This window comes from Cladophialophora immunda, assembly GCF_000835495.1.
Source record: "Cladophialophora immunda strain CBS 83496 unplaced genomic scaffold supercont1.1, whole genome shotgun sequence".
NCBI classification, from domain to species: Eukaryota; Fungi; Ascomycota; class Eurotiomycetes; order Chaetothyriales; family Herpotrichiellaceae; genus Cladophialophora; species Cladophialophora immunda.
The window spans coordinates 3815400-3837963 of record NW_015622541.1 but is presented as its reverse complement, the minus strand read 5'-3'; the positions used below and the strand labels follow the sequence as shown (position 1 = coordinate 3837963).

At 52.6% G+C, this 22564-nt stretch overlaps 6 protein-coding genes across 9 annotated transcripts; 3 read left to right on the top strand and 3 right to left on the bottom strand.

Moving 5' to 3' along the window:
• The first annotated feature begins 147 nt into the window (after positions 1–147).
• On the top strand, positions 148–8778 carry PV07_01117. Of its 2 annotated transcripts, XM_016387622.1 has the most exons (3): positions 148–297; positions 461–5754; positions 5804–8778. In XM_016387622.1, the coding sequence occupies exons 1-3, from the start codon at positions 285–287 to the stop codon at positions 8459–8461; spliced, it is 7965 nt and encodes a 2654-aa protein (XP_016254550.1). In that variant the 5' UTR covers positions 148–284; the 3' UTR covers positions 8462–8778. The 2 variants fall into 2 exon arrangements, with proteins under 2 accessions (XP_016254550.1, XP_016254551.1); XM_016387623.1 differs by having other exon boundaries at positions 148–5754.
• Positions 8779–8953: 175 nt separating this feature from the next.
• PV07_01116 (uncharacterized protein) lies at positions 8954–11465 on the top strand (the record flags this gene model as incomplete). Its single annotated transcript, XM_016387621.1, has 2 exons — positions 8954–9035; positions 9088–11465. The coding sequence occupies 2 exons, from the start codon at positions 8954–8956 to the stop codon at positions 11421–11423; spliced, it is 2418 nt and encodes an 805-aa protein (XP_016254549.1). The 3' UTR covers positions 11424–11465.
• Positions 11466–11842: 377 nt separating this feature from the next.
• On the bottom strand, positions 11843–14486 carry PV07_01115. Of its 2 annotated transcripts, XM_016387619.1 has the most exons (3): positions 14310–14486; positions 14072–14251; positions 11843–14027 (listed from the first exon to the last, which is right to left on the bottom strand). In XM_016387619.1, exons 1-3 carry the CDS (start codon positions 14406–14408, stop codon positions 11964–11966), a joined length of 2343 nt encoding a protein of 780 aa, XP_016254547.1. In that variant the 5' UTR covers positions 14409–14486; the 3' UTR covers positions 11843–11963. The 2 variants fall into 2 exon arrangements, with proteins under 2 accessions (XP_016254547.1, XP_016254548.1); XM_016387620.1 differs by having other exon boundaries at positions 11843–14251.
• Positions 14487–14636: 150 nt separating this feature from the next.
• On the top strand, positions 14637–16634 carry PV07_01114. 2 transcript variants are annotated; one of them, XM_016387617.1, is made up of 3 exons: positions 14637–14901; positions 14956–16159; positions 16210–16634. In XM_016387617.1, the coding sequence occupies exons 1-3, from the start codon at positions 14850–14852 to the stop codon at positions 16256–16258; spliced, it is 1305 nt and encodes a 434-aa protein (XP_016254545.1). In that variant the 5' UTR covers positions 14637–14849; the 3' UTR covers positions 16259–16634. The 2 variants fall into 2 exon arrangements, with proteins under 2 accessions (XP_016254545.1, XP_016254546.1); XM_016387618.1 differs by having other exon boundaries at positions 14956–16634.
• A 66-nt stretch (positions 16635–16700) lies between these two features.
• On the bottom strand, positions 16701–18178 carry PV07_01113 (uncharacterized protein; the record flags this gene model as incomplete). The annotated part of the gene is made up of 3 exons (XM_016387616.1): positions 16701–17235; positions 17470–17686; positions 17809–18178. The coding sequence occupies 3 exons, from the start codon at positions 18176–18178 to the stop codon at positions 16701–16703; spliced, it is 1122 nt and encodes a 373-aa protein (XP_016254544.1).
• Positions 18179–18374: 196 nt separating this feature from the next.
• Positions 18375–22464, bottom strand: PV07_01112 (uncharacterized protein). The gene is made up of 3 exons (XM_016387615.1): positions 21268–22464; positions 20003–21196; positions 18375–19929 (listed from the first exon to the last, which is right to left on the bottom strand). The coding sequence occupies exons 1-3, from the start codon at positions 22228–22230 to the stop codon at positions 18916–18918; spliced, it is 3171 nt and encodes a 1056-aa protein (XP_016254543.1). The 5' UTR covers positions 22231–22464; the 3' UTR covers positions 18375–18915.
• Between the last annotated feature and the right edge of the window lie 100 nt (positions 22465–22564).

The window sequence follows — 22564 nt, the reverse complement described above, 5'->3', positions numbered from 1 at the left end:
ATTCAACTCTCACGCAATGTTGTTTCCTCTCATCTCGTCTCGTAGATCTGCTCCAAGTTTGAGGGGCCTTTGAATGTGGATGTGATTGGTGGGCATCCCTCGTTGTACCTCTCCTTTGTAGCGGGCGATTAAAATTCCAACTTCAACCACATCTCATTGCGGGTTCTCTCTTCTTTCTCCGTCTAAGCACATCACCCACTGCCTCCCACAACCTGCGTTTCTCGGTCCAGAAGCAATGACGCAGTCTCTGCCCTCTCCTCAACGTCGGCCAACAGGGGCGCACAATGTTGCATAACCGTGAGTGTCAATTCGGAATTCTTCCGCTACCCATTCCAAACGTCCAACCCTCAGGTCTCCCTCTCCACACGCCTGCAAGATTTGCCCACGATCGATGCTCTGCGTCAAGATGAGCCAGGCCATGAGCACATGACCCCGTTCTAACCGCGTCCAATGCTATCAGATGCTCCGTCCGCTTCCAACGAGCCCTCAATCTTCCCCCTCGATGGCCCCGGACCCGAACAGGTTTCCCAACCTTTGCCCAATAATGGCCGTCCACAACTCGCTCCCTCGATCCATACCAGAGACACATCGGTGACGAGAGGCAGGCCTCAACAAACCTCGACACAGCCATACCCTTCCAGTGTCGCGGCCTCATCGCGTTCAGGCTCGGTGCAGCCCCAGCCACATGGTTCAGAGTCATCCGTGAGCTCAAGAGGTGGATCCACAATTGATACCGCTCTGCAACGGCGGACGTCAAACAGTTATGGCCATCACCGCCAGACATCCGTCATTCATGGCCTGCAGCACTCGAGAAGCCCCAGCTTCAACTCTCCCTCGACCTCAAGCCCTCTGACCCCGGACTCATTGCTGAGCGCCCCCAGCTATGGAAGATACCCGAATGCGAATCGACGCGGCCAGCACTCTAGTGCCGAGAATACCTCGACCTACACCAGCCCCGTCTCTCCATATCAAGGTCATGCGCAGGGGCATTCCATTGATTCCCTGATCGATGGCGGCTCCTCGATGCATGAGTCTTCTTCCTCCCAGCACAGGAGGCGCAAGGAGCAGTCCCGAACAAGACGCGGCCAGCAGGGTCATGCATATCACTCGTCCAGTATCCACCAGCAACCAGAACCACGTACTCCTGGCGAGTACGCGCTGTACCACCTTTTCCATGCATTTGTACTGCGGGCTGATCAGAGAATCAATCACTGCCTTACTCTACTAGACAGTGCTGTCGCGCCAGTGGAGCAAGCCTGTGGTCCGGGAGTGGACGTCGGGTTTGACCAATTGATAGCTTCGCTTGGACATATATCTCGTCAAGGTCCAAAGCCTTTGGTGGATTCTTTGATGCTCTGGCGGAAGGGAAAGGGTGATGCGGCGGCCAATTTGAAGAAGCAGGTCTATCAGCAGAGACTACAAGCGGGTCTCACCAATTCGTCTCTGCCCCCTTCACTGCCCAGACGTCATACAGAACCTCTCCAGGTTTCAGGAGAGAATGGTCTCCCACAAGTCGGCACCGAACAGAGCTCTTCCACGGAAGATGCACTTACGCAGGAGTATCTGCTGGCAGATCGCCGCGCCACAATATCAGTCTATATCCTCTGCCGAGTCCTAATTGCAATTTTCGAACAGAGCAGTCTAGCTGCGATAACTCAAGATCTGGCCAACAAGCTTGAGGACATCTTATTCACCCAGATCAGGGAGGTCGAACCATCGCAGATCTTGTCATCGACCATTCGACTTGCCAACTGGAAGATTTACGGTGAAGTCTTAGGTCACATGAGTCGCCTGGACTTTGTCAATGTCACGTTCCGATTTACACAGCAACTTGAACAATGGCAATTGGACTTTTCAAAAAGTCCAGGGACTGCTACGGCCAGAGATATCGAGTCTCGTCTCGAATTACTCCTGCTGGGTATGCGCCATCTCCATATTTCTGTTACGAGAGAAGCCGCCTTTAGTGTCGCCGAATTCCTGAGGACCCTTGCCGCCCTGTTCTCCGACGCACATGGACCTCGCGTGAAGCAAGCATATTGCCAGCTCTTCGAGCGCATGCTGACGGCGGTGGCAAGTAATCCCGAGTATTTTCAGACCCTGCCGAAATGGAAAGACTTTATAGAGACCGTCAACTCGCGCCTCGGAAATATGTTAGTCAAGGTTCGTCATTGGAATACTGGCTTTCCAGTGTCGATTCTGCTCATCTGCGTTTCGCCCATCGATGTGTTCTCCACGCAGTGGCTACCAACGATCATGAACCTGGCCCCGAAACTCAAGGATCGGTCAACACGAGCTCTGGCTTTGCGAGCAATCTGTCAGCTGGTCTGGACCTACCTCACACGCGTTGCGGAGACCACCCAAGTAAAATTGCGTCGGCTGGAAGACATCATCAAAATCACGATTCCGCAAGGGAGAAAGACCCATGTCGTCTCAGAGCCATCTACCGCCCACCCATTAGTCCAATTCATCAGAATCATTGGCTTTGCGGCTCAAGACCTCTGCTTTCGTTCTATTATCTTTCCTCTTCTACATTATGACATGTTCCAAATGAGTCGAAGCCTCAAGATTGAAAACATGGAGCCAGAACGAATGGTTATTGGCATACGAGCATTTCTAGCCGTCATGGCCGACTTGGAGAAAAATAGCACAAGCGGCCCGCCATTCCCTGCCTTCACTGTTCAATCGCAGAATGTCGATGGTCTACCCTCGTCGCCCGGGAGCAGGAGGACGAGTCTGGGGATCGATTCACCGCTTCGACCTCGATTTGAAGATGAGAATCCCTCTTCGTTGCCAGTGAACACCGCTGTCTTGGACGAAAATGCTAGGCAATATTATCTGCAGTTCTGCCAGATCTTGGGCAAGATCACGATCCTCTGCGACAACACTTTCGGTGGACAAGCTACGTTGAACGAGAAACTCTCCTCGACGAACGTGACCCCGAAGACCCCTCTCGCTGATGCATTCACGTTAACCCGCGGCCAAGAGGGAACGGCTACAGACCAGCGCCAATCATTCTACGAACTGCTACATGTCGCCATCCAAGCTCTTCCCCGCTGCTTCACCGATCACATTCCCTTGAGTCCGTTGATCAACCTTTTATGTACAGGCTCTGCGCATGTACAAGCCAATATAGCAGCCTCTGCCACACAATCTTTGAAAGCAATTGCTAAGCAGGGTCACGCTCAAGCCGTAGCGATTGCCTTTCCACGTTTCATTTTCCACTATGACTCCCAGTATTCTACAATGTCGGACGAGGGCCGTCTTGGACCGGCGCATATCGAGTCGACGTTAACGCTATATCTCGAATTGTTACAAATTTGGACAGAGCAGCTCAAGCAGAAGGCAGTGGCAAGCTCTTCAGAAACAAGAGACCGATCAATCCCGGGCTCCCACCGAGCCTTGCAAATGGAACTCACACATGTCATCCCGCATGTGGATGAAATCGAAGCCTATGGATTGTTCTTCCTTTGCTCGCAGTCTCGCCGCGTGAGAGCGTTTGCTATCAAGGTGTTACGACTGGTTGTTCAATTTGATTCGGTACTCGGTCAAGAGGTACCATGTAGGATCATAAAACTTCTTGAGGATCAGTCTTCGACAATTCTGGACTTGCAGGAGGATGCGCTCAATGTCGCGGAACGCAGCCGATTGCAGAAGGACAAGCGCACTGGCCCCGGGCAAAGCACACTGATCGAGATCTGCAGCTCTGAAGTGTCCTACGATTCGACCCTTTGGTTCAAGGCTTTCCCTAATCTGATCCGCGTTGTGTTTGACGCATGCCCAAATGCCATCGCCTTGTGCCGTGGGACAGTCACGGACAGATTAATGATGATGCAGAACGATATCGAGGCCTTTTCAGAGACAAATGGTGCAAATGCGGCCATATATGAATATCGCCTGCAGGGACGAAGCTCGGCAACATCCGCAGAAGTGCTCTTTGAGCAGTGGAAGTTGTATCTTATCATGGCTTGCGTCACTCTAAGCTCTCCAGGTGGCCAATCTAAGAGCCAGCTTGCCGATGCTGCTGCTCATTCAAGGAAAACATCCAAGAGTGCCGCAACAGCACAGGACAAGATGAGTTCTGCCCGGGCGTTGTTCTCCGCTATTATTCCAATGCTTGGTGCCGCGCCTGACGCTATTCGTGACGCGGTGGTCTCTGCTCTTGGTTCCATCAACCGCAAACTTTGCCGCACACTTCTCGAATCGCTCCAGTATGCAGTGATTAAGTGCAACGATGAGGCAAAGGCGAGAATCAACCATCAGAGAACTCCAAGTAGCCCACAGCGATCTCAGCAAACTGAACGACTCCGGACCGAGGTTACGCATGTTTACAAGCTCACAGCAGCCTTTTTGCGATATGATGACATCTACGAAGACGACTGGATCCTGCATAACCTTGTCAATTACACCAGGGATCTACGCATCTTTCTGAGTGATACTGATGTGCAGAATGACTGGCGGTTCCAAAAATTGAGGTATCATTTCTGCGGTTTGGTGGAGGAGGTCTTCGAAGGTGTCAACAGATCCAAGGCGCCATCCCGCTGGATGCCTTTCGAATCGAGAAAGTCTGCATTTGCCTTGATGGAAGACTGGTGTGGTTACTCTGCGGAGCGGAATTTGATGGATCCCAATCACGGCCATTCTCGCGATTTGCACGATCGGATGAACGCAAGCGCTGCTCTTGAAAAAGAGAAGAACAACCTGAGAGTAGCCGCTCTGAGCGCAATGGCGACCTTGTGTGCTGGCCCGATCAGCATCAAAACTGACAGTAACGCAATCCTGTCATTCAATCTTCAACGCATGCTCTCATGGATTGATACAATCTTCGCAACCAACAACCATAAGATGCATACTATCGGACGACGAGCACTTAAACTCCTTCTCATGCATAACCCGGAACATCTTGTACTTGCCGAACATGCTATCGAGCAATGTTACCGGACCGAGTCTTCAATGGCGTTGGAAAGCTATTTTAGTGTGGTTTCCGAGGTGCTCATTGACCAACCGGACTATCCTCTAGCCTTTTGGAAAATTCTCAGCATCATTGTGTTCACATTGGGAAATGAAAACCGTGAAATCAGAATGCAGTCGGCGCATCTGATTCGCACTCTGGACGAACGCCAACACAAGAGCACCAATCTTCAGGAGTTCGACATTAGCATTTCCGACAAGACGCGTGCTGTATACAAACTGGCCCAATTCGAATACTCCAAGCGACTTGCCAAGGCCAACCTAGACATCGCATTCATGATCTTCTCCGAGTTCTCGCTGCATTATAAATCTGCACGGAACGATCATCAGCGTAATATGGTCGTCGCCATCTTACCATGGTTGCAAACACTCGAGCTCCAGGTCGACCCGGGGACGGGATCTCCAACTGCCGCGTCGTATATGCTTCTGGCTAACATGTTCGAGATAACGATTTGCTCGAGCAGCGCGATGCATAACGAAGTACAAGCCTTATGGCAAGCTCTGTCAACCGGCCCTCATGCAGGAAACGTGCAACTGATTCTTGACTTCATTATTTACCTTTCGCTGGATCGCCGTGATCAGAACTTTGTCGAATACGCAAAGCAAATCGTCGTTTATCTGTCTTCCACTCCCGCCGGTTCACGAGTGCTGGAATTTTTCATGTTGCAACTCACTCCGAAGAACATGGTCAACGACAGAAAGCATGCTGATGTAGTGATGCCTGATACGAGAAACCTTCCCTATGTCGCTGATTTGACTTCTCTTTTACCTATGGGCAACAAACAGGTACGATAGCTCAGAGTCTTCGAAGAATCATATACTGACGAGTCAATAGGTTGGTCTTTCTCTTGGACAAGTCTCCCTGATTTTCCTGGTCGACCTCATGGTCACTCCGGTGACCATGGCCAAAGATGAAGCGATTAAGCTCATTCACACTGTCCTCATCCTTTGGGACCACTACACAACGTCAGTTCAGGAACAGGCAAGGGAGATGCTAGTCCACCTCGTACACGAATTGGTAACGACAAAGATTGACTCGCAGATGCTTAGCTCTGCCAAGTCAAACATTGAAAGCCTTGTTGCGGCAGTTCGAAGCAACAGTTCTCGGATAAGCTGGACTTACGAGAGCAACACGAGAAAAGACGAGGATGATGGCGCTAGCCGGGTGCCGCATGCGATGGGGGTCCTCACCTCTGAAATTGTTAACATTTTCAACCTCGCATTTGACAACTTCAGCGACAGTTGGGCTAAAGAAGCACTGCACTGGGCCTCTATCTGTCCAGTCCGGCATTTGGCCTGTCGGTCATTCCAAGTCTTTCGCTGCATCTCTGTCAGCCTGGATGCTAGGATGCTTGCGGACATGCTTGCTCGACTTTCTAACACGATTGCCGACGAGCACACGGACTACCAGACCTTTTCGATGGAGATTTTGACGACACTGAAAGTTATCATTGGAGCACTGGAACCCAAAAACCTCCTGCGATATCCACAGCTCTTCTGGACGACATGCGCTTGTCTCAATACCATTCACGAAAGGGAGTTCTATGAGACCTTGGGAATGCTCGAGAAATTCCTCGACAAGTTGGATTTGTCCGCTCCGGATGTCACAGAGGCTATGATGAAGGGGCTGCCCGGAAAATGGGATGGCGGTTTTGAGGGGCTACAGCCACTACTCTACAAAGGGCTGAAATCTGCTGACAGCTTGGACAAGACTCTTTTCATCCTTCACAAGCTCGCAGACCTGCCAGATTGCCAATTGGTTGGCAACGACAATCGTCTCCTCTACTGTGTCCTGGCAAACCTGCCACGGTGGCTCCGAAGCTTTGAGCTGGATGAGCCCGAGGTCATGACGATAGCTTCTGCGCAAAGACTTGCAAAAGTGGCAAGCGCTGCTGGTCATGATCTTCTCTCGGCTTGTCTTCGGCGTTTCGCCAATAACGAAATGACATCAAGTCAGGAGATGCTCACCACAGCCATTCAAGCCATGAAGGTAGCGTATTTCCCGGGATGTGATGCCCCAAGTTTGATCTTCATGATCGGACTGTTAACCAATAAGACACCATGGTTCCGGGTTAAGCTGATGGACATTCTCTGTGAGCTGATCCCGATTGTGAACATGAAGAGTCATGCCATCACAACACATGGACCGGATCTTATCTCTCCATTGTTGAGGCTGTTGCAAACTGAACACTGCACACAAGCTCTGGAAGTGATGGATTATATCATGGAGGTTGCAGCTACGCCCATGGAAAAGCATCACATGCGGATGAGCATGGCTTCTGGTTCAGCGAAAGCCATCAGAAAAGAGTATGAGCGGACACAGAGCCTGTACGGGATCCCTCACTCATCCGGCTGGTCTATCCCGACGCCGGCGATCTATTCTAGCATGACGAGGCACAATGTTCACGCGGTGTTCTATACATGCGGCGACTCGGAATTCTTGAAGGATCAGGAGACCACCACCCCAGATGTTGAGTTTCAAGGTGACGACGGCTACACGGATTCATACTTCCCGCCACAGAGTCGTGCAGAGACCATCCGATCACTGGAAGCGGCCGCGGATACCAATGTCAGTGACCTGGTCAATACTCTTGACAGCCTTGACGATTTCTTCGACGACGTCGAGGGTGACGACGTGCTCACTCCAACCGGAGCCAGTCAGCTTGGAGTTTCTGCAATCACCATTCCAACTCTTACTGAACAGAGCACGGCATTGTACGACGAGCAGACAGCTCCAATTCTTCGTCAGAGTTTAGCACGGACTGCATCAACGACGACGGTGCAGGATGGTTTTACCGAAGCCGGACCCCTCCCTGGCATTACCCATCGAACGCAGCCTAGTCTGTCTTCTCCAAACTCTACGGCAGCCACACAATCCTCCTTCTCTTCGATCGATGAGCTGGGAGGTCCGGGACCTTCATTGCCCAGTTCTACCAAAAAACCAATGCTTCAGAGCGTAATCAACCCGGTCAACTATACGCGACCTGGACTCCACGCCAGATCAATCACTTCTCCAGCGAACCAATTTCCGGTGTCACAGCCCACTTCAAGTGGAATGGCTCCCATGTCTGAAGGAGTTCCTCTCAGGCCTCAGGATGACTACGCTGATCAGTATGATGAGGTCATTCTGTCGGATGGAGAGAACAGTCCGTTTCCCTCGCTGAGCATGACCATGTCAAACCAGGCCGCCAAAGTTTTGTCAGGACCAGGGCCCTCCGAATATCAGACGACCCCAACCTCCGCGACCGAGACCGGAGGCGCGTTCAGCCTGCAAGGGATGCGAAGGGGCATGCGGCGTCTCACCGGCGGTAAAAGTGAAAGCCAAAAGGAGAAGGAGAAGATCAAAGATCTGGCACGCTTACGGGGGCAATCTGGAGGGCAGGTTCAAGTGACAGGGGCGCTGCAGAGTCCCCGGGTTCCAAGAGTCCCTCCGGAGTATCTCAATGCCCCCAATGCGACCGGAATCAGCCCAACCGGGAGCCCTGGAGTTTGAAGACATGTGGGAATTAAAATTCTGTTTTGAATTTCCGTTTCTTTCAGCACGACAACGATACCCATAATAGAGCATCACGGAGCATGACAGCAGTATCATCGGCGTTTCTTGTGCATTTTCACCGACCTCAATGTGTCTGTGTACCATATACAAAGGGTATTCTCGAAGCGAAGACAAAAAAGCTGAGTTTGTATATTAGTTTTAGCAATTGCAGGCGCCCAAGGAAGAGATGTACCACCCCAAAAGGCTTTCGAACTCATCGCGAGATTCTCATTCTGTTCAAACTCGCTCTTTGTGATCAGTTGGTGACAATTTGCTTCGATCCAAGCGAACGGAGGAATTTCAATGGCGCACTGACCAACAGCAGGATTCCTGTGTTTACATTCCAAGCAAGGGACTCAAACAGCAGGGCTAGTCCACGCGCGCCCCAAGGCTGTTTCTATACGGGAAAGAGAGGTGAGTGAAGCAGGATACCCAAGTGGACGCGAAAAGATGCAACTTACGAAGGGTGTCAGATTGGACCATCTTCTGTTGGCCGTGTACAGCTTCACCGCAGTGTCAACGGCACAATCAGGTCAGTGTTTCGGTCATCGCCTGGAAATCCCCAAATGCTAACTGCCTTGCAGTCTCGACGTTACCCAGTGGTTGTTACATTACCTCGTCCGTCGTCTATGGGAACACAACTGAGTCAAGCACTGGCACCACGACTGAACCAGGCCAGTCAACCATATCCACGAGCTCTCTAGCTCCATCATCAAGCCCTAGCAATGGCGCATCATCATTCTCCTCTACGACTGCGCCCCTCAGTTCCTCCAGCTCTTCGAGTTCCACGTTGACAACCACCACAGCCTCGTCTCCTACCTCAAGCCCATTCGTGATCACCGTCAGCGGTATCGGCAATAAGCTGCGAGCTCGCGCACTGAACTATGTGACATTCAGCGGGGACAATGCTTATCTCTTTCCTGACAAGGACCTTGCTGCTGTTTTTGTCCTCGCTGTGGACGGTCAGTTGCAAACTGGGAATGCCAGCGTCGGCACCAACGGAAATACAGGCACATTGCCCCTCATGCAATTCTCTGGGTCGACCGAGCCGAGTGGATATATATGGTCTTTCAACGGGACGACACTGAAGTTTGGAGACACGACGTTCTCGGCGATTCCTGACGGACAGCTGTACGCGGTTTTTCCTGGTAGCCAGCCGCCTGAAGGAGCTGTGCAAGTTGGCATGACGGCCGAGTTCGTTGATGCCTCAACATCGAGCTCGAGCCTGACCAGTTCGACAAGTATTGGCTCGAGTTCTATAGAGGGTACGAGTACTCTGGTGAGCACTGCCAGCTCGACTGAGCAGCAAACAAGTGAGACTACGCGACAGACTCCTGGAGGCACCTCGACTACCAATCTCGACAGCTCTTTTGTCTCCAGCACCGGGTCAAGTCCTTCTTCAGGCACTACCTCTACTACACTGACAACGCCAACAGAAACAACGGCTGCTTCTGTCCAATCCACGCCAATAACTTACGCCAGCACAAGTACCTTATCATCATTACCGCAGTCGACCTCGACGTCTCTGGTGTCGCAGTATTCGGCTCAGAGTTCAAGCTCCATCCTGTCTTCGGCATTGCAGTCGACAACCTCATCCTCTTACCTATCGTCTTTTTCAGCCGTGACAAGCAGCACAACGGTTTCCAACCCCTTCACCTCGTCGCCTCCCAGCCAGACTACCAATGCCGAAACTAGCCTTACCACGTCCTTGTCGAGGACGACGAGCGTGATCACCACGGGAGGTCCCTCTGCATTCAGTCCAACTTCAACTCATTCGTCCCTAGCATCGACCATCGCATCGAGTGCTACGCCCACATTTTCAACTAGTGCATCTACAAGTCGATCTTCAAGCTTATCGTCTAGTACGACGAAATCAACAAGCGCAGTAGCAAGTCCGACATCCCAGCCCGTATCCAACAGTTCATCCGGACAGGGCAGTGTCACCTCCACGTTGATGATCTCATCTTCTGCCACCATCACCATCACCACAAGCAGGACGAGCCCGACAAGCTCATTAACAGGATCAAGAACCAGTACCAGCAGCGTCTCAACTACGACTTCCTCTTCCGTATCCTCAAGCACATCGTCTTCCAATCCCGTTGCCAGCCCGTACCCAGCCAAACGAGGACTCGCGTACCGCAATGTCACCACCCTTCAATTCTACCCGCCGCCATCCCCTTACATTTCCTGGTCGTACAACTACTACTCCCTGCCCAACGCCAGCGACGACGTCGGCGCCTACCCATCCAGCCAATACCGCTTCATCCCGCTCCTGTACAACGACGCCGACTCGCTCACGTCCATCTGGGCGGCCAACGTCAACTTTTCGATCGCCAACTACGGCACGGACGCCATCTTCGGGTTCAACGAGCCCGACGCCAACTTCAACGGCCAGTCGGCCAACATGCCGGTGGCGCAGTCGATCCAGGGCTACCGCAACTTCATGCAGCCGTTCGCGGGGCGGGTCAAGATCGGAGCCCCCGCGGTGACCAACGCGGGCGGCGGGCTCGCGTACCTGGCGCAGTTCCTGGGCAACGCGACGCAGCAGAACCTGACGGTCGACTTCCTCAACATCCACTGGTACGCCTCGCCGTACAACATCGACTACTTCGAGAGCTACCTGCTGCAGGCCTACAACCTGTCGCTGACCTACTTCCCCGCGGCGCCCGTGCCCGTCTGGGTCACCGAGTTCGGCATGGACCAGGCCGGCTACGACCAGGCCACCACGGTGCAGTTCCTCAAGAACGCCTCGCGCTGGATGGACGACCAGCTCTGGCTCGCCCGCTACGCCTGGTTCGGCAACTTCGCCGCCGGCTACACCGCCGCCGGCGCCCCCGCAACTAACATGCTCCTCAACGTCGACGGCAGCGCGCGCGGCGTGCTGGGAGACGTGTGGTACACGTACAACGGGACGAATTAGGACTTGGGGGTTGTTTTTGCGTGAGAAAGGAAGTGCTGCGGTATAAGGGGAGCGGAAGGACGGGCGCTGTCGTCTCTAGAACTGCCGGAGGATGGAGATGAGATGGGATGGAAGGTAAGGGGAGTCGCGTATTACCTACCTACTTTATGTATTCCCACGCCGCTACGACGGATTGCAATTTTTTGTTTCTTGTCGCTACAACGAGATTCCTTCTATCCAGGTGGCCAATTGGTAACTAGGGCCTGTCTACTGCGCGTTACACCGGGTGGGCACATTCTGGAAACAAGCTCGTGAGGACTGCTGAAGCAGGTTGCCCTCGTTGGGTGGTTGCCTGGGACTTATTTACTGTGGAACAACCGGGACCATGCACGCAAGGCATTGTACCATCCAAAGCGAACGAACGAACTGGGGACTTGAAGCTTTTATATTCCTTCTATTTGCCCCTTTATTGGCCTCCTCTTGGAGTTTGGGACTTTCGTTCATGTGGATGGGGTATATTAATCTTACAGTCGTCGACCGCGCAGTACTCGCAATACGTCCCTAGCATCGCTCAAATACACGGTACAGGCCCTTCAGATTGGCCACCTCGACGACGCCCTTCAACATCCCTTGCGTCGCGACGATCCTTGACCGGAATGCAGGGAACAGCACGTGTTCCAGTGCGTAGTCGAGTTCTGTCCTTCTTTTCTCCGTGGCTTCGTCAACCTCGTCTCTGTTGTTCTCACCGTTGGTGTTGTCGTCTCGCAGATCGCGAGGCGCAGATGCATGTCGACTGCCAGCTTCTGCCTCGTTTCTCGAATCTCGTGCCCCTCCCATCTCTTGGATATCTGCCCCGTCGCCACCATCGGCCTGTGCCTCCTGAACCTCCTTATCCTCCCCCTCGGTGGTGTGCTGGTTCGATCTCGGCGCTGGCAACACCTCTGGCACGTAAAAGCTCGCCAACTCCCTCAAGAATGTCCGAAAACAGTCCTCCTCTTCCGTCCAATTCACAAAAGGGCCCAACCTCAGCAAGAAGGTGGGTAATTTGGCTATGCACGGCATATACCCCTTCAGTAGCAGTGGGATCGTGTGCAAATGACCGTCGTCCGAGATCTCGAGGGAGAAATATTCCGCTAACATGGCTTTGCTCTTCATGAGTTGTTCATACACCTTGTCTACGACTCGGCCTTTGTCTAGGCCTGCGCAGGTCGGATCAGTTGAAATTTGGTATTCTGCCGCTACATTTAGAAGCTCCCCCAGTTCGGGTGCAGGCTCAAACCGGATGAGCCCGAAGTTGCCAAAGTCGGTCAGGCCGACTTGATAGAAGAATTCGTGACAGGTCATACCATAATCGACGAGGTACAGTTTGACGCCAGACTGGATGGCTGCAAGTCTTCTGCTGCTGTCCACAACACCGACATAGGTCAGAGAGGCGAACACTTCGGTCAGACCATTGTGCATCGCATCACGGACTTCAGCTCGGAGATTCTTCACGGATGTGAGCCGTATTTGGATCTGTTCTCGATCAGTAGTAGCGTACCGTATACCGGCATTTGTCAATGCTTCGTCCTGCGAGGTTGAAGTTGTCAAGGCTGGTGGAAGCATGGAAGTGATTTTTCGCATTTTCGAGTCAGTGCGGACTAAGTTGTTTTCGTAAGGCTTTTTGGTGGTTGAGGTCCTTCTTGGAGCACTATCTTCTGCAGCAGGAGTTTGGTCGCCCGTCGAAGTGTTTGGTTTAATGGGTGTCATGGGCGTGACTCCCGGAAGGAGTGTCTGTGTCATGAAGGTCCTGCTCGTGTCGACTTTTGCCAGACTTTCTCGGATGTTTGCACAAACCAATTCGATGATCTCGTCCTCGTTCAAGAAATGGACTTCTCGCTTGGTGGGATGTACATTGACATCAACTCGGGCTGGGTCGATATCCAGGCTGAGGTAGACAAATGGATGTCCCCCTTTGGGCAGAAATATTTGATATGTCTGCTCAATAGCTTTCTTGACGGCTGATGATTCGACTGACCTGTTGTTGATGAAGAGGAGTAACATCGTTCGTTTAGAACTGTAGTTAGCATTAGTAGCATAGCCTGAAGCTTTGAAGCCCCAGCGCGAATCTTCGGTGCCGAACTCCATGATCTCTTTTGCTACACTGCCGCCATATGCCTGCCTAAGCCTATCGATTTTGGTTGCAGCACCGGCTACTGAGAAGCCTATACCAGTTTCACCGTGCTTTTTGACGGAAAACGCAACACCTTCGCGGTGCACGGCATATCGAGTAATGATGTCGAGCACCTTGGCATACTCTTCTGACGGAGATCGAAAGGCCCGACGACGGTTCGGGATATTGTAGAAGAGGTCTTCGACCGTAATCTGAGTGCCAGGGCGACCAGCACAGGGTTTCGGGTCGGGAGATTGACCAGGTTTGGGAGCAGTAAGCTTCCCATCTTGATAATGTGCTTGCCACGCACAGCTAGAGTTGGCAGTCCTGGTAGTTACTTTGAGGTGGGCAATGTGGCTGATGCTGGCGAGGGCTTCTCCTCGGAAACCATAGGTACCAATAGACATGAGATCCTCGAAATGTTTTAATTTGGACGTCGTAAATCTTTCGCAGAGAATGGGCAAGTCGTCTTTCTGTTGCACGTTAGATCAGAAACCCGTCCAGTCCAGGACTATACCTCAATTCCATGGCCATTGTCAGTTATCTGCAAGAGCTTCAGGCCGCCATCTTTGACCAGAACCTCGATGGAAGTTGATCCGGCGTCGATGGAGTTTTCGAGCAATTCCTTGAGCGCATTCACAGGGGCGACAATGATCTCCCCGGCGGCAATCTTGTTGACGACATCTTGGTCAAGAGCCTTTGACGACACGAGTTAGCAAAAGTCTGAAGGTACTGCTCCGGAGTCCTCGACATGCCTTGATCCGACGCGGAGCCTCCAGGGGCAAGCCTGCTTCCTCCGCCGTGCGCTTGACGCCCCGCGGCGGTCGGGTGTCGAGATCCATGTGGTCAGCCATGTTGTGTGGCAGTCAGAGGCAGGAGATGTTGTTGTGCTCTGTTCAAGAGTCCATTTTCAGTCGAGAAGAGATACCTTGAAGGTCATGGTGTTTGCCTGGAGTATGTAAATACAGGCAAGCCGCATAATGTGGGGGAGGCGCAACGTCACATGCTTTCGACTGACAGGCGCAGTCCCCAGAGCCTGATGGGCCATTAGCGAGGCTTCTTCCACCGCACTCAAAGTAAAACTAAGCCACAGCCCTCGATCTTTTTGTTTGTTGTCGAAACAGAATCCTGCATTGTGACATTTGTGTTGCCCTGCAGCGTCGAGGGCAAGAGATCGGTACGATTAGCCTCCCTCGCCAAACTCGCCAAAGAGAGAATCTGGCCCATGGACGAACACCGGTAGCACGAGCAGCAGCAGCAGCAGCAGCAGGTGCCGCAGTAGTTGACCGCCCACCATGGCCATGAACTTTGTGACCTTCAACCAGGACTATAGCCATCTGGCCGTAGGTACGTGGCTGTCATGACTCTTCTGCTACAGTGTGCATGACCTGACTCAGCTAGGCACCTCGAGAGGTTTCCGCATCTTCACCACCGAACCATTTGCAAAGTCGTTTGAATCCCGAGATGCCGGCAACGTTGCTATCCTCGAGATGCTTTTCTCGACCTCTCTTGTGGCCCTCATCCTGTCTCCGAGGAGACTTCAGATCAAAAACACGAAACGAGACCTGATAATATGCGAGCTCACCTTCCCCAACGCCGTCCTCGCAGTCCGCTTGAACAGAAAGAGGCTGGTGATTGTATTGGAAGATCAGATTTACCTTTATGATATTCAGACTATGAAACTGTTGTACACGATCGAGACATCCCCAAACCCGGCAGCAATCTGTGCTCTATCCCCCTCTCAAGAGAATTGCTACCTGGCATATCCTTTGCCTCAAAAAGCTGCCGCCTCATCCTTTGCTCCACCGTCCCACGCTCCGCCAAACAGTACGCATGTTCCTCCTACGACTGGAGAAGTTCTACTGTTCGATGCCGTTAAGCTAGAGGCCGTGAATGTTGTGGAAGCTCACCGGTCCCCACTATCCTGTGTGATTTTTAACAATGAAGGAACTCTGCTGGCGACGGCGTCGGATAAAGGCACCATCATACGGGTTTTCTCGGTTCCAGATGCGCACAAACTCTACCAATTCAGAAGGGGCTCCATGCCTTCCCGGATCTACAGTATGGCCTTCAATATAACTTCGACCTTGCTCTGCGTGTCCTCGGCCACAGAGACTGTCCACATTTTTAAACTGGGTCCCCAACACAGCCGGTCTACGGAAGAGGGCGACGAGCCTGCCTCGCCCAGCAAGACGAGTACCACTTTCAGCCGGAGGCTGAGCCAAGGTAGCGACACCCTTGTAGACCAACCTGTCGACGATGAAGATGGCGCGGAATCCCCGACCGCAATGGCAAACCGCAAACCTAATGGGACCCTCATGGGCCTTCTTCGAAGGACGTCGCAGCATGTAGGAATAAACCTGGCCTCCACGGTAGGAGGATATCTTCCAAAAGGAGTTGCTGAGATGTGGGAGCCGTCGAGAGACTTTGCATGGATTCGATTGCCCCGATCCAGCTCGGGTGCTGCACCAAGTCAGTTACGCAGCGTGGTGGCCATGAGTACAAATTCGCCCCAGGTTATGGTTGTGACGAACGAAGGGAACTTCTACGTCTTTAACATTGACTTGGCAAAGGGAGGAGAGGGGACTTTGACGAAGCAATACTCGTGAGTCGCCCCCTCTTCACCGTGTGTTCAGGGGTGCTAACAGAAAATAGGGTCCTTGACATCAACGACAAGATGGGGGCATCAGGAATGGACTTTTGATTTCAAAAAGCGCAATGACAACTAGGCTTGACAGTCGGCCGAGGACCAGATCTTGACGTGCACCGACTTCTGACATTTAGCGCTGGCGTTGTGGCGTTGTGATATAATATAAGGGACGCTTTGCTCCCTTTGCGGTGACGAGCGGGATGCGAGAGGGCGATAATGTTGTATTCAAAACGAACGAGCTGGAGACGCATGTCACTCCGACTCGGGTATGAATTCGCAGTGGAAGTGATGGATTCGAAACTGCAGACGAGATGTTACATGCGAATTGAGAAGTCGACTGTGTTTGCTGCCAGTTAGCACTCATTTAAAGATTTCAATCTGTCATGACCGTTGGTCCATTCACGCCCTGCAATATTTCTGTGTAATATGCCCCCATTAGGTTTTCCCTTTTTTTTCCCTTGTTCTCTTCCTTTACACCACATGTCCCGATGATAAACTAGCTCATCCCTCCATGCAAGATGTAGATCAAACCCAGGCCCAGGCCCATCCACCACGCCAGGACCAACCCTGCGCAACCCTCCCACAACAACCCCAGTCCGGAAGCACGGCACAATCCGGTCCTCCCGGCCGCCGAACTCTTTGACGCCGCGCTGCCAGGGGATGCGCTGGCCGTCGCAGGCGTCACGGCCGATTGCTCCTGACCAGCCTCACCCTCCGCCCCCGTCGCAGTCGCAGAAGAAAGGGACGGGTCAGAGTGCGGTTCGAGGAAGGACGACGGCGCGATCGCGACGATGGACACGAGCACGCCGGACGACCCCGGCGGCGGCTGTGCTACGTCCGTGGTCCACGGTGGAGGAAGTCCCATCTCTGACCCGGACGTGCTCGCACCGCTGCCGTCGGAATAATCGCCCGTGCTGTCGTCCGTGGCTGTGGCGTCCACCGCGTGCGACTGGCCCGGCTCGGTGAAGCAGTCGTAGGCGACGTATTCGCCCATCTCGTAGGTGCGGCAGTATGGTGCGTCGGGGTCGGTGCTGGGACAAGGACGCCACGGATGGGGTTAGCAGGGGAGAAAATGAGAATCGAAGACCTGTGAACAGACGGAGTGAAGTGCCAGACTTCCTCCTCCATGATCATCGGTGGCATCAGTCGAGATCAAACTATAATTAGGGGGTGACAAGTAACAGGGGGTTTCGATCTTACACGGCCAGGTAGGCGGGAAGCAGGTGTGTGGAATATGTTGTGCTCCGTACTCCGTCTATACTCACCACAGTTCCAGCATCGTGTCACTCTGGCACTCGGACGACGCATCCGAGTCCGAACAATACTCTTGATACCCGGACAAGTCGACACAGGCGCTCTGGAACGTGCAGCCGTCGGGCGTTGCGCTGTTGTCGGCGTCGACGTCGAAGTCCGCGCAGCAGCCCATGACGAGGAGGTTGGTGTCCAGGGCGCAATACCCATTGGGACATCCCAGGGGGATCGCTGTGCATGCATGGGTGCCTGGGTTAGCTTTACTTTCTATCTCACGGCAAGGAAGGATAGGAGTTCAGGAGCATGCGGGAACCAGCGAAAGAAGACGGAGAATGGGGGTTGGAACAACATACACGAGTTCCCGTCCACGTAGCCGCAGACGGCACTGTCCATGTCTGGAGGTGGTGCATCTTGTCGTCGAAGCATGCCATGTCCCAATGCCGCTGGCACTTTAGGAGGCGTGGTCGGTCCTGGTGTGAAGTGCTGGAGACGAGGAACAACGTCGTCGGTGGCGCCTGCGAACGACGCCCTCGTGGGTAGGAGACTATCGACCAAACAGGCCCCGTCAAGCACGAGGCTGAGGATGAGGATGAACCATCTCATCTTGCTTGTCAGGTGGCTGTGTAGGTAAGTAAACGTACTGCTTCGAACTGTGTAGTTGGTGATTAGCACAGCACCGCTACCAGCGGAGGGACAAAAGTAGATTCTGGATTGCATATCCATCGCGCAGAGCTGATGGGACCATTCTGGATCATTAGAAAGGGGATACCCGAGACGAGACATTGTGTTCACTTGGCAATGAGACACGCTCAGGACCATGCCGTTGGGAGACGGGATCGTCGTTCACTCACTACTGGAAGAGGAATCACAAGATACGTAGAGGCCAAGAGAGTCATGTCTCATGGTGAACATGCCTGATGAAGCAATTCCCCTGGACCATTTCTCGGCCAAATCTATGTCTTTTTGCTGAAGAGAAAGGACCTATTCAGCAGCTCGCTCGGAAAGATGAGCCCCAGCCACGTTCATGCCTCCCCCATCAGCTGGACAGAAGCCAGAGAGTGAGTGACATGGACGTAATTGTTGCATAACTTCGAGCCCCATCGCCGCGATGTATCCTACATCAGTAGCACTGCATACTCTAACATCCAGCCTCTCCTTTCGACGCTGTATCCTACGGTCTTGTCCCTCGATCCAATGGACGCCAAAGAAGTCCTTGGAGAAGCCAAGTTCCCCCTCGATGGAGTCCTGCAACCAGCACAGTGTAGTGCTCATTCCCCAACTCTCGGTTTCCAGGAAGATGATGTCGTCGATCAGCAGCATTTCATCACCGCCTCTCCTGGACTTGAAAGTGTCGACTTGCCGGATGCCACGGTCTCTGGTCGCGAGATTCCCAGGTCGACATATCATCCCGCTCTTCACGCTTCAGTCAGTTCGGTGTTGGACCTTCAGTAGAATTTCCGCTAAGTCTCCTTTTCATAGTCCCTCACGGAGATGTCCTCTCGAGGCTCCATCTTGATCGCGACCGATGTCTCGGCGTTGTCTGGTTGGCGTTGCATCTCGGACTCAGGTGCAGTTCCATATTCACTTTCGATGCCAACAGCTCGCTTGAAAACGAGCTCAGCACTGTCCACAATCTTCAGGACCTTATCTCGCATGGTTTGCCGGTCTTCGTTACCGAAATCTCGGTGAATCACCACGCTAGTATATTCTCTCTCAACGTCCTTGAAAACACCACCAAGACTGGCGAGTAAAGCCACTTTCAGGCCCTTCAGCATTTGTTCGATAAGTTCGTTGACGTCGTCTACGACGTTGTCAAACATGGACATCTTCTCATCCTCGACAAACTGCTCCATTTGATCCCTCATCCGTCGATAGGATCCTAAGCCAAACTCATTGGCGCAAGCGGAATAGACATCATGCATATAGCCAGCAATCAGAGGCTCAAACTCGCGGGAGATTGAACGCTGTTCCGTGGTGACCCAGCTTCTCGCATCGTTGATTGCAACGTTCAGCGTTTCCTGATAGAGGGGAATTTGTTGCTTCAGAATCTTGAAAAAAGCCACAGAGATGCCATTGCGGATAGCGCGGCGCTCAACATCATTGTGGAAAGCGGTGATGGTGTGAGTTACGCTCGGCGGGAGTTTTTTGAGGATGATCGCCAGTCTGCGAGTAAAGACTGTTTCCCAAGGTCTGGAGAGTTGACGAATTAGAGGTTCAAGTAACTGCTGGTTGAAATTGTGACAGCCCCGAGCATTTGTAAAACAGCCATCGCGGCGAACCACAGCTTTGTAAGTTGACCAATGAAGGCCCCCCGCGGCTGGATCATCCCAATTAACAGGTGAACCCCATTTGTGCACAGTGTTGTCTGCTCGATCTCTCGCTGCCCTTGTAGCATGGGGGTACACGTCATAGACTTTGTCTCGAAGCTCCTTGGAGAATTCGTCAACGACTTCATCGCATGCCTTTTCAAGAGCCTAATAACAGTCAGTAAGAATAATCTGGAGGCCAACGCGGATGATGATGCGGATTGCTGGCGACGAGACTCACCGAATCAAGGCTGTGGAGCCTCTCTTCAAGAATTTGGGCTTCTTGCTCTAACTGTGTCTCTGCAACGCTCTTCGTTGCGGTGTCATTGGAAATCCACAGACGGAGAGAATTCAGCAGCTGAAACATGCTGGTAAGAAACTTGCGGGAAGATGCTTGTCGAGCAGTGGCGGTGAGCTGCACGCAGTGAGCTTGCAGGGCTGGGATTTCCGTCTCGTCTTCGTGTTGAAAGCCTGCAGGAGTTTTGTCTTTCTTCAGTCTCCCTTTCAACTTCTGATAGGCACGAGAAGATACGCAGAAGACGGGTAAGTTGCGAGCCACTTCATCATAGTCGCGCGCATCCACTCCAGGGTCGAAATTTGCTGCGTCTTCTTCTTCAGCCAGCTCTTGGTCTAGTTCACGGATGCCCGCTGCATAGTCCTGACGAATGGCCGTTCGTGAATACTCATTACGACCTTCAATGCACCGGGCAGAAAGTTTCGCGGATATGCTCTCGTGCTCTTTGTCGATTTCTCGATCTCGAGCCCGTAGTTCTTGGATCTGCCGATGAATCTTGCGCATCTTGCCGCGCAGTCCTCTGCTGGTACTTTCGAGTTCGGCGAGCTTGTTTGAGATATCCTCTTCTGTAAGTGGCTGACCTTGACCGTGACTGGTATTGGATGATCCGTAGTCGAATCCGTTTTGTCTGGCACACCCATTGTCACGAAAGGAGCGGTCATGGTCGGTACCAGGGTCAGAAAGCTTGGGTCTTTTGCTAGCGTGACTGTTCGTGTCTGAGAGGTTGCGCTTCAGAGATCCAGCTTCAGGTCGGGTGACAATTTTACCTTCCTCCAACTGGGCTTGCAACTTGTCCCAGACTTCAATTCCTTCGTCTGCGATGTCTATGTCTGCATCGATGCTCGACTTTGAGTGCTCGAGATCTGCGATCTCGTTGTTGATCGAATCTTTCTTCGTTGATAAGTCTCCCAGTTCCGCCAACATGGGAGCAAGCTCTTCTTCGAGGCCAAGAGAATCCTGAGCCTCAGTCATCGAGATTTCGTCCGTCCTGCTGCAAATGAAAGTCACCGAACTGAGGCCTCCATCCATCTTCAATTGACGTTTGAAAGAGTCGCCGAGCAGGGTCTTTGCTGATTTGTCGTCAACCGCTCTAGTGATAGGAGCAACAATTAATAGTCCCGTACATTGTTTCATGTAGTCCTGCGTTGCGTTTCATTAGAAAGCTGTCGAATGACAAAAGTAGTCTGATCAAACCGATACACAGTACTTACCTGAGAGACCGCTGCGCGAGCGTGGTTGCTGTCATGCACCCCTGGGAGATCAACAATCACTGCACCAGTGGCGAGAGCAGGAGCCTTTACATAAAGTTTGACAACGCGAATCAGGGGCCAATACTCCGCCTCAGTTTGTTTCTTCTCCTTCTCAGTCCGTTCTTTGGGTCCGCTGGTCTTCTTCTTGCTGTCCACAAAGGGTTGCAATTCCTTGTAGAATGTGATAGCATTGCTTGATTCAATGTTGTGCTTGGTGCCTAGACGGGCGACATTCTTATGCGCCATCAGTGTTTCAATGTGAGTCTTATCCATATCCTCTCTGGTCAGCCCAGGGTAAACCGCCTTGACCTGAGCGTAGGCAACGGCAGTTTCGGAGTCTTCGTTTGTCTGCTGGCCCGAACGGTCGCGGAGATCTTGGAGGAGAACATTCAACATCTTGCGCCAGTCATCCTTTGAGATAAATTCAACCTCGGCCCGGTATGGAGCGCCATCTTGGTGGTTGTAGCTGATTTCCGTCACAACAGCGGTGCAGGCTCTCATACAGCTGGTCGGGACCAAACGCTCTTCATCGAGAACGGCATTGATGACGGAGCTTTTGCCCGCGCCCGTCGCACCAACAACACCGATGACGGTTCGGGATCGGACGGCTTGAGATTCGACATTATCAATTGCTTCGATCCATCGACTTACTTCTTGACCCTTATGTTCCCCCAGAATTCCCTTTATCGCTTTTAGTAACTCGAGTCCATTTTCAACGCTCTTCTCAAGCTGCTCAGGGGTACGACCATCGAAGAGATCGGAGATAGTTAGAGTGGTTGCGGTATCTTGTGAACGAGCCTCGTCTCGAGCGTCGTTGTGAGAGTCTATTTCGTCGGCGGGTCCGTCGTATTGAGGAATTTTTCTGACTCGACAGCTTGAAGACAACGCCCGCTTCTTACTCACGCAGAGGGTATTGGGGTCCATGCTTAGGGGGGGATGAGCTTGAACAACCGAGAGCCGAGCGTGACCGACAACACAACTTGCTCTTGTAGCAACAACATATTGTGAGATTTCTTCTGTTCCTTGTTTTCCTGAATTGGTGTTCACTGCCTGCCACAAATATCCGGGTTGTTCTGCTGTTGGAAGAATCGATGACTGGGTAGGCTGCGAAAAGGCACGGGAGACATGGGGAGACAAGGCACGAGAGCCGGGGGTACCAAATGAACCGCTTCCTAGTACGGTCTGAGTAGAGCAGGGCTGCTTATCTTTCGCTGGAGGTTCGTTGCCTCCCTCCAACAGTAAACCACGGCTTTCGCTC

Bases quoted from the DNA above. Each gene is read 5' to 3' on its own strand.
- PV07_01115 (XM_016387619.1), bottom strand. From the start codon at position 14,408: ATGGCTGACCACATGGATCTCGACACCCGACCGCCGCGGGGCGTCAAG. The intron at 14,252-14,309 runs GCATGTCGAGGA...GTGTCGTCAAAG, and splicing joins AGGCTCCGCGTCGGATCAAG to GCTCTTGACCAAGATGTCGT. The intron at 14,028-14,071 runs GTATAGTCCTGG...AACGTGCAACAG, and splicing joins ACAATGGCCATGGAATTGAG to AAAGACGACTTGCCCATTCT.
- PV07_01114 (XM_016387617.1), top strand. From the start codon at position 14,850: ATGGCCATGAACTTTGTGACCTTCAACCAGGACTATAGCCATCTGGCC. The intron at 14,902-14,955 runs GTACGTGGCTGT...TGACTCAGCTAG, and splicing joins CTATAGCCATCTGGCCGTAG to GCACCTCGAGAGGTTTCCGC. The intron at 16,160-16,209 runs GTGAGTCGCCCC...AACAGAAAATAG, and splicing joins ACTTTGACGAAGCAATACTC to GGTCCTTGACATCAACGACA.
- PV07_01117 (XM_016387622.1), top strand. The intron at 5,755-5,803 runs GTACGATAGCTC...ACGAGTCAATAG, and splicing joins TACCTATGGGCAACAAACAG to GTTGGTCTTTCTCTTGGACA.
- PV07_01112 (XM_016387615.1), bottom strand. From the start codon at position 22,230: ATGGACCCCAATACCCTCTGCGTGAGTAAGAAGCGGGCGTTGTCTTCA. The intron at 21,197-21,267 runs GTAAGTACTGTG...AACGCAACGCAG, and splicing joins CTCGCGCAGCGGTCTCTCAG to GACTACATGAAACAATGTAC. The intron at 19,930-20,002 runs GTGAGTCTCGTC...GACTGTTATTAG, and splicing joins GGCTCCACAGCCTTGATTCG to GCTCTTGAAAAGGCATGCGA.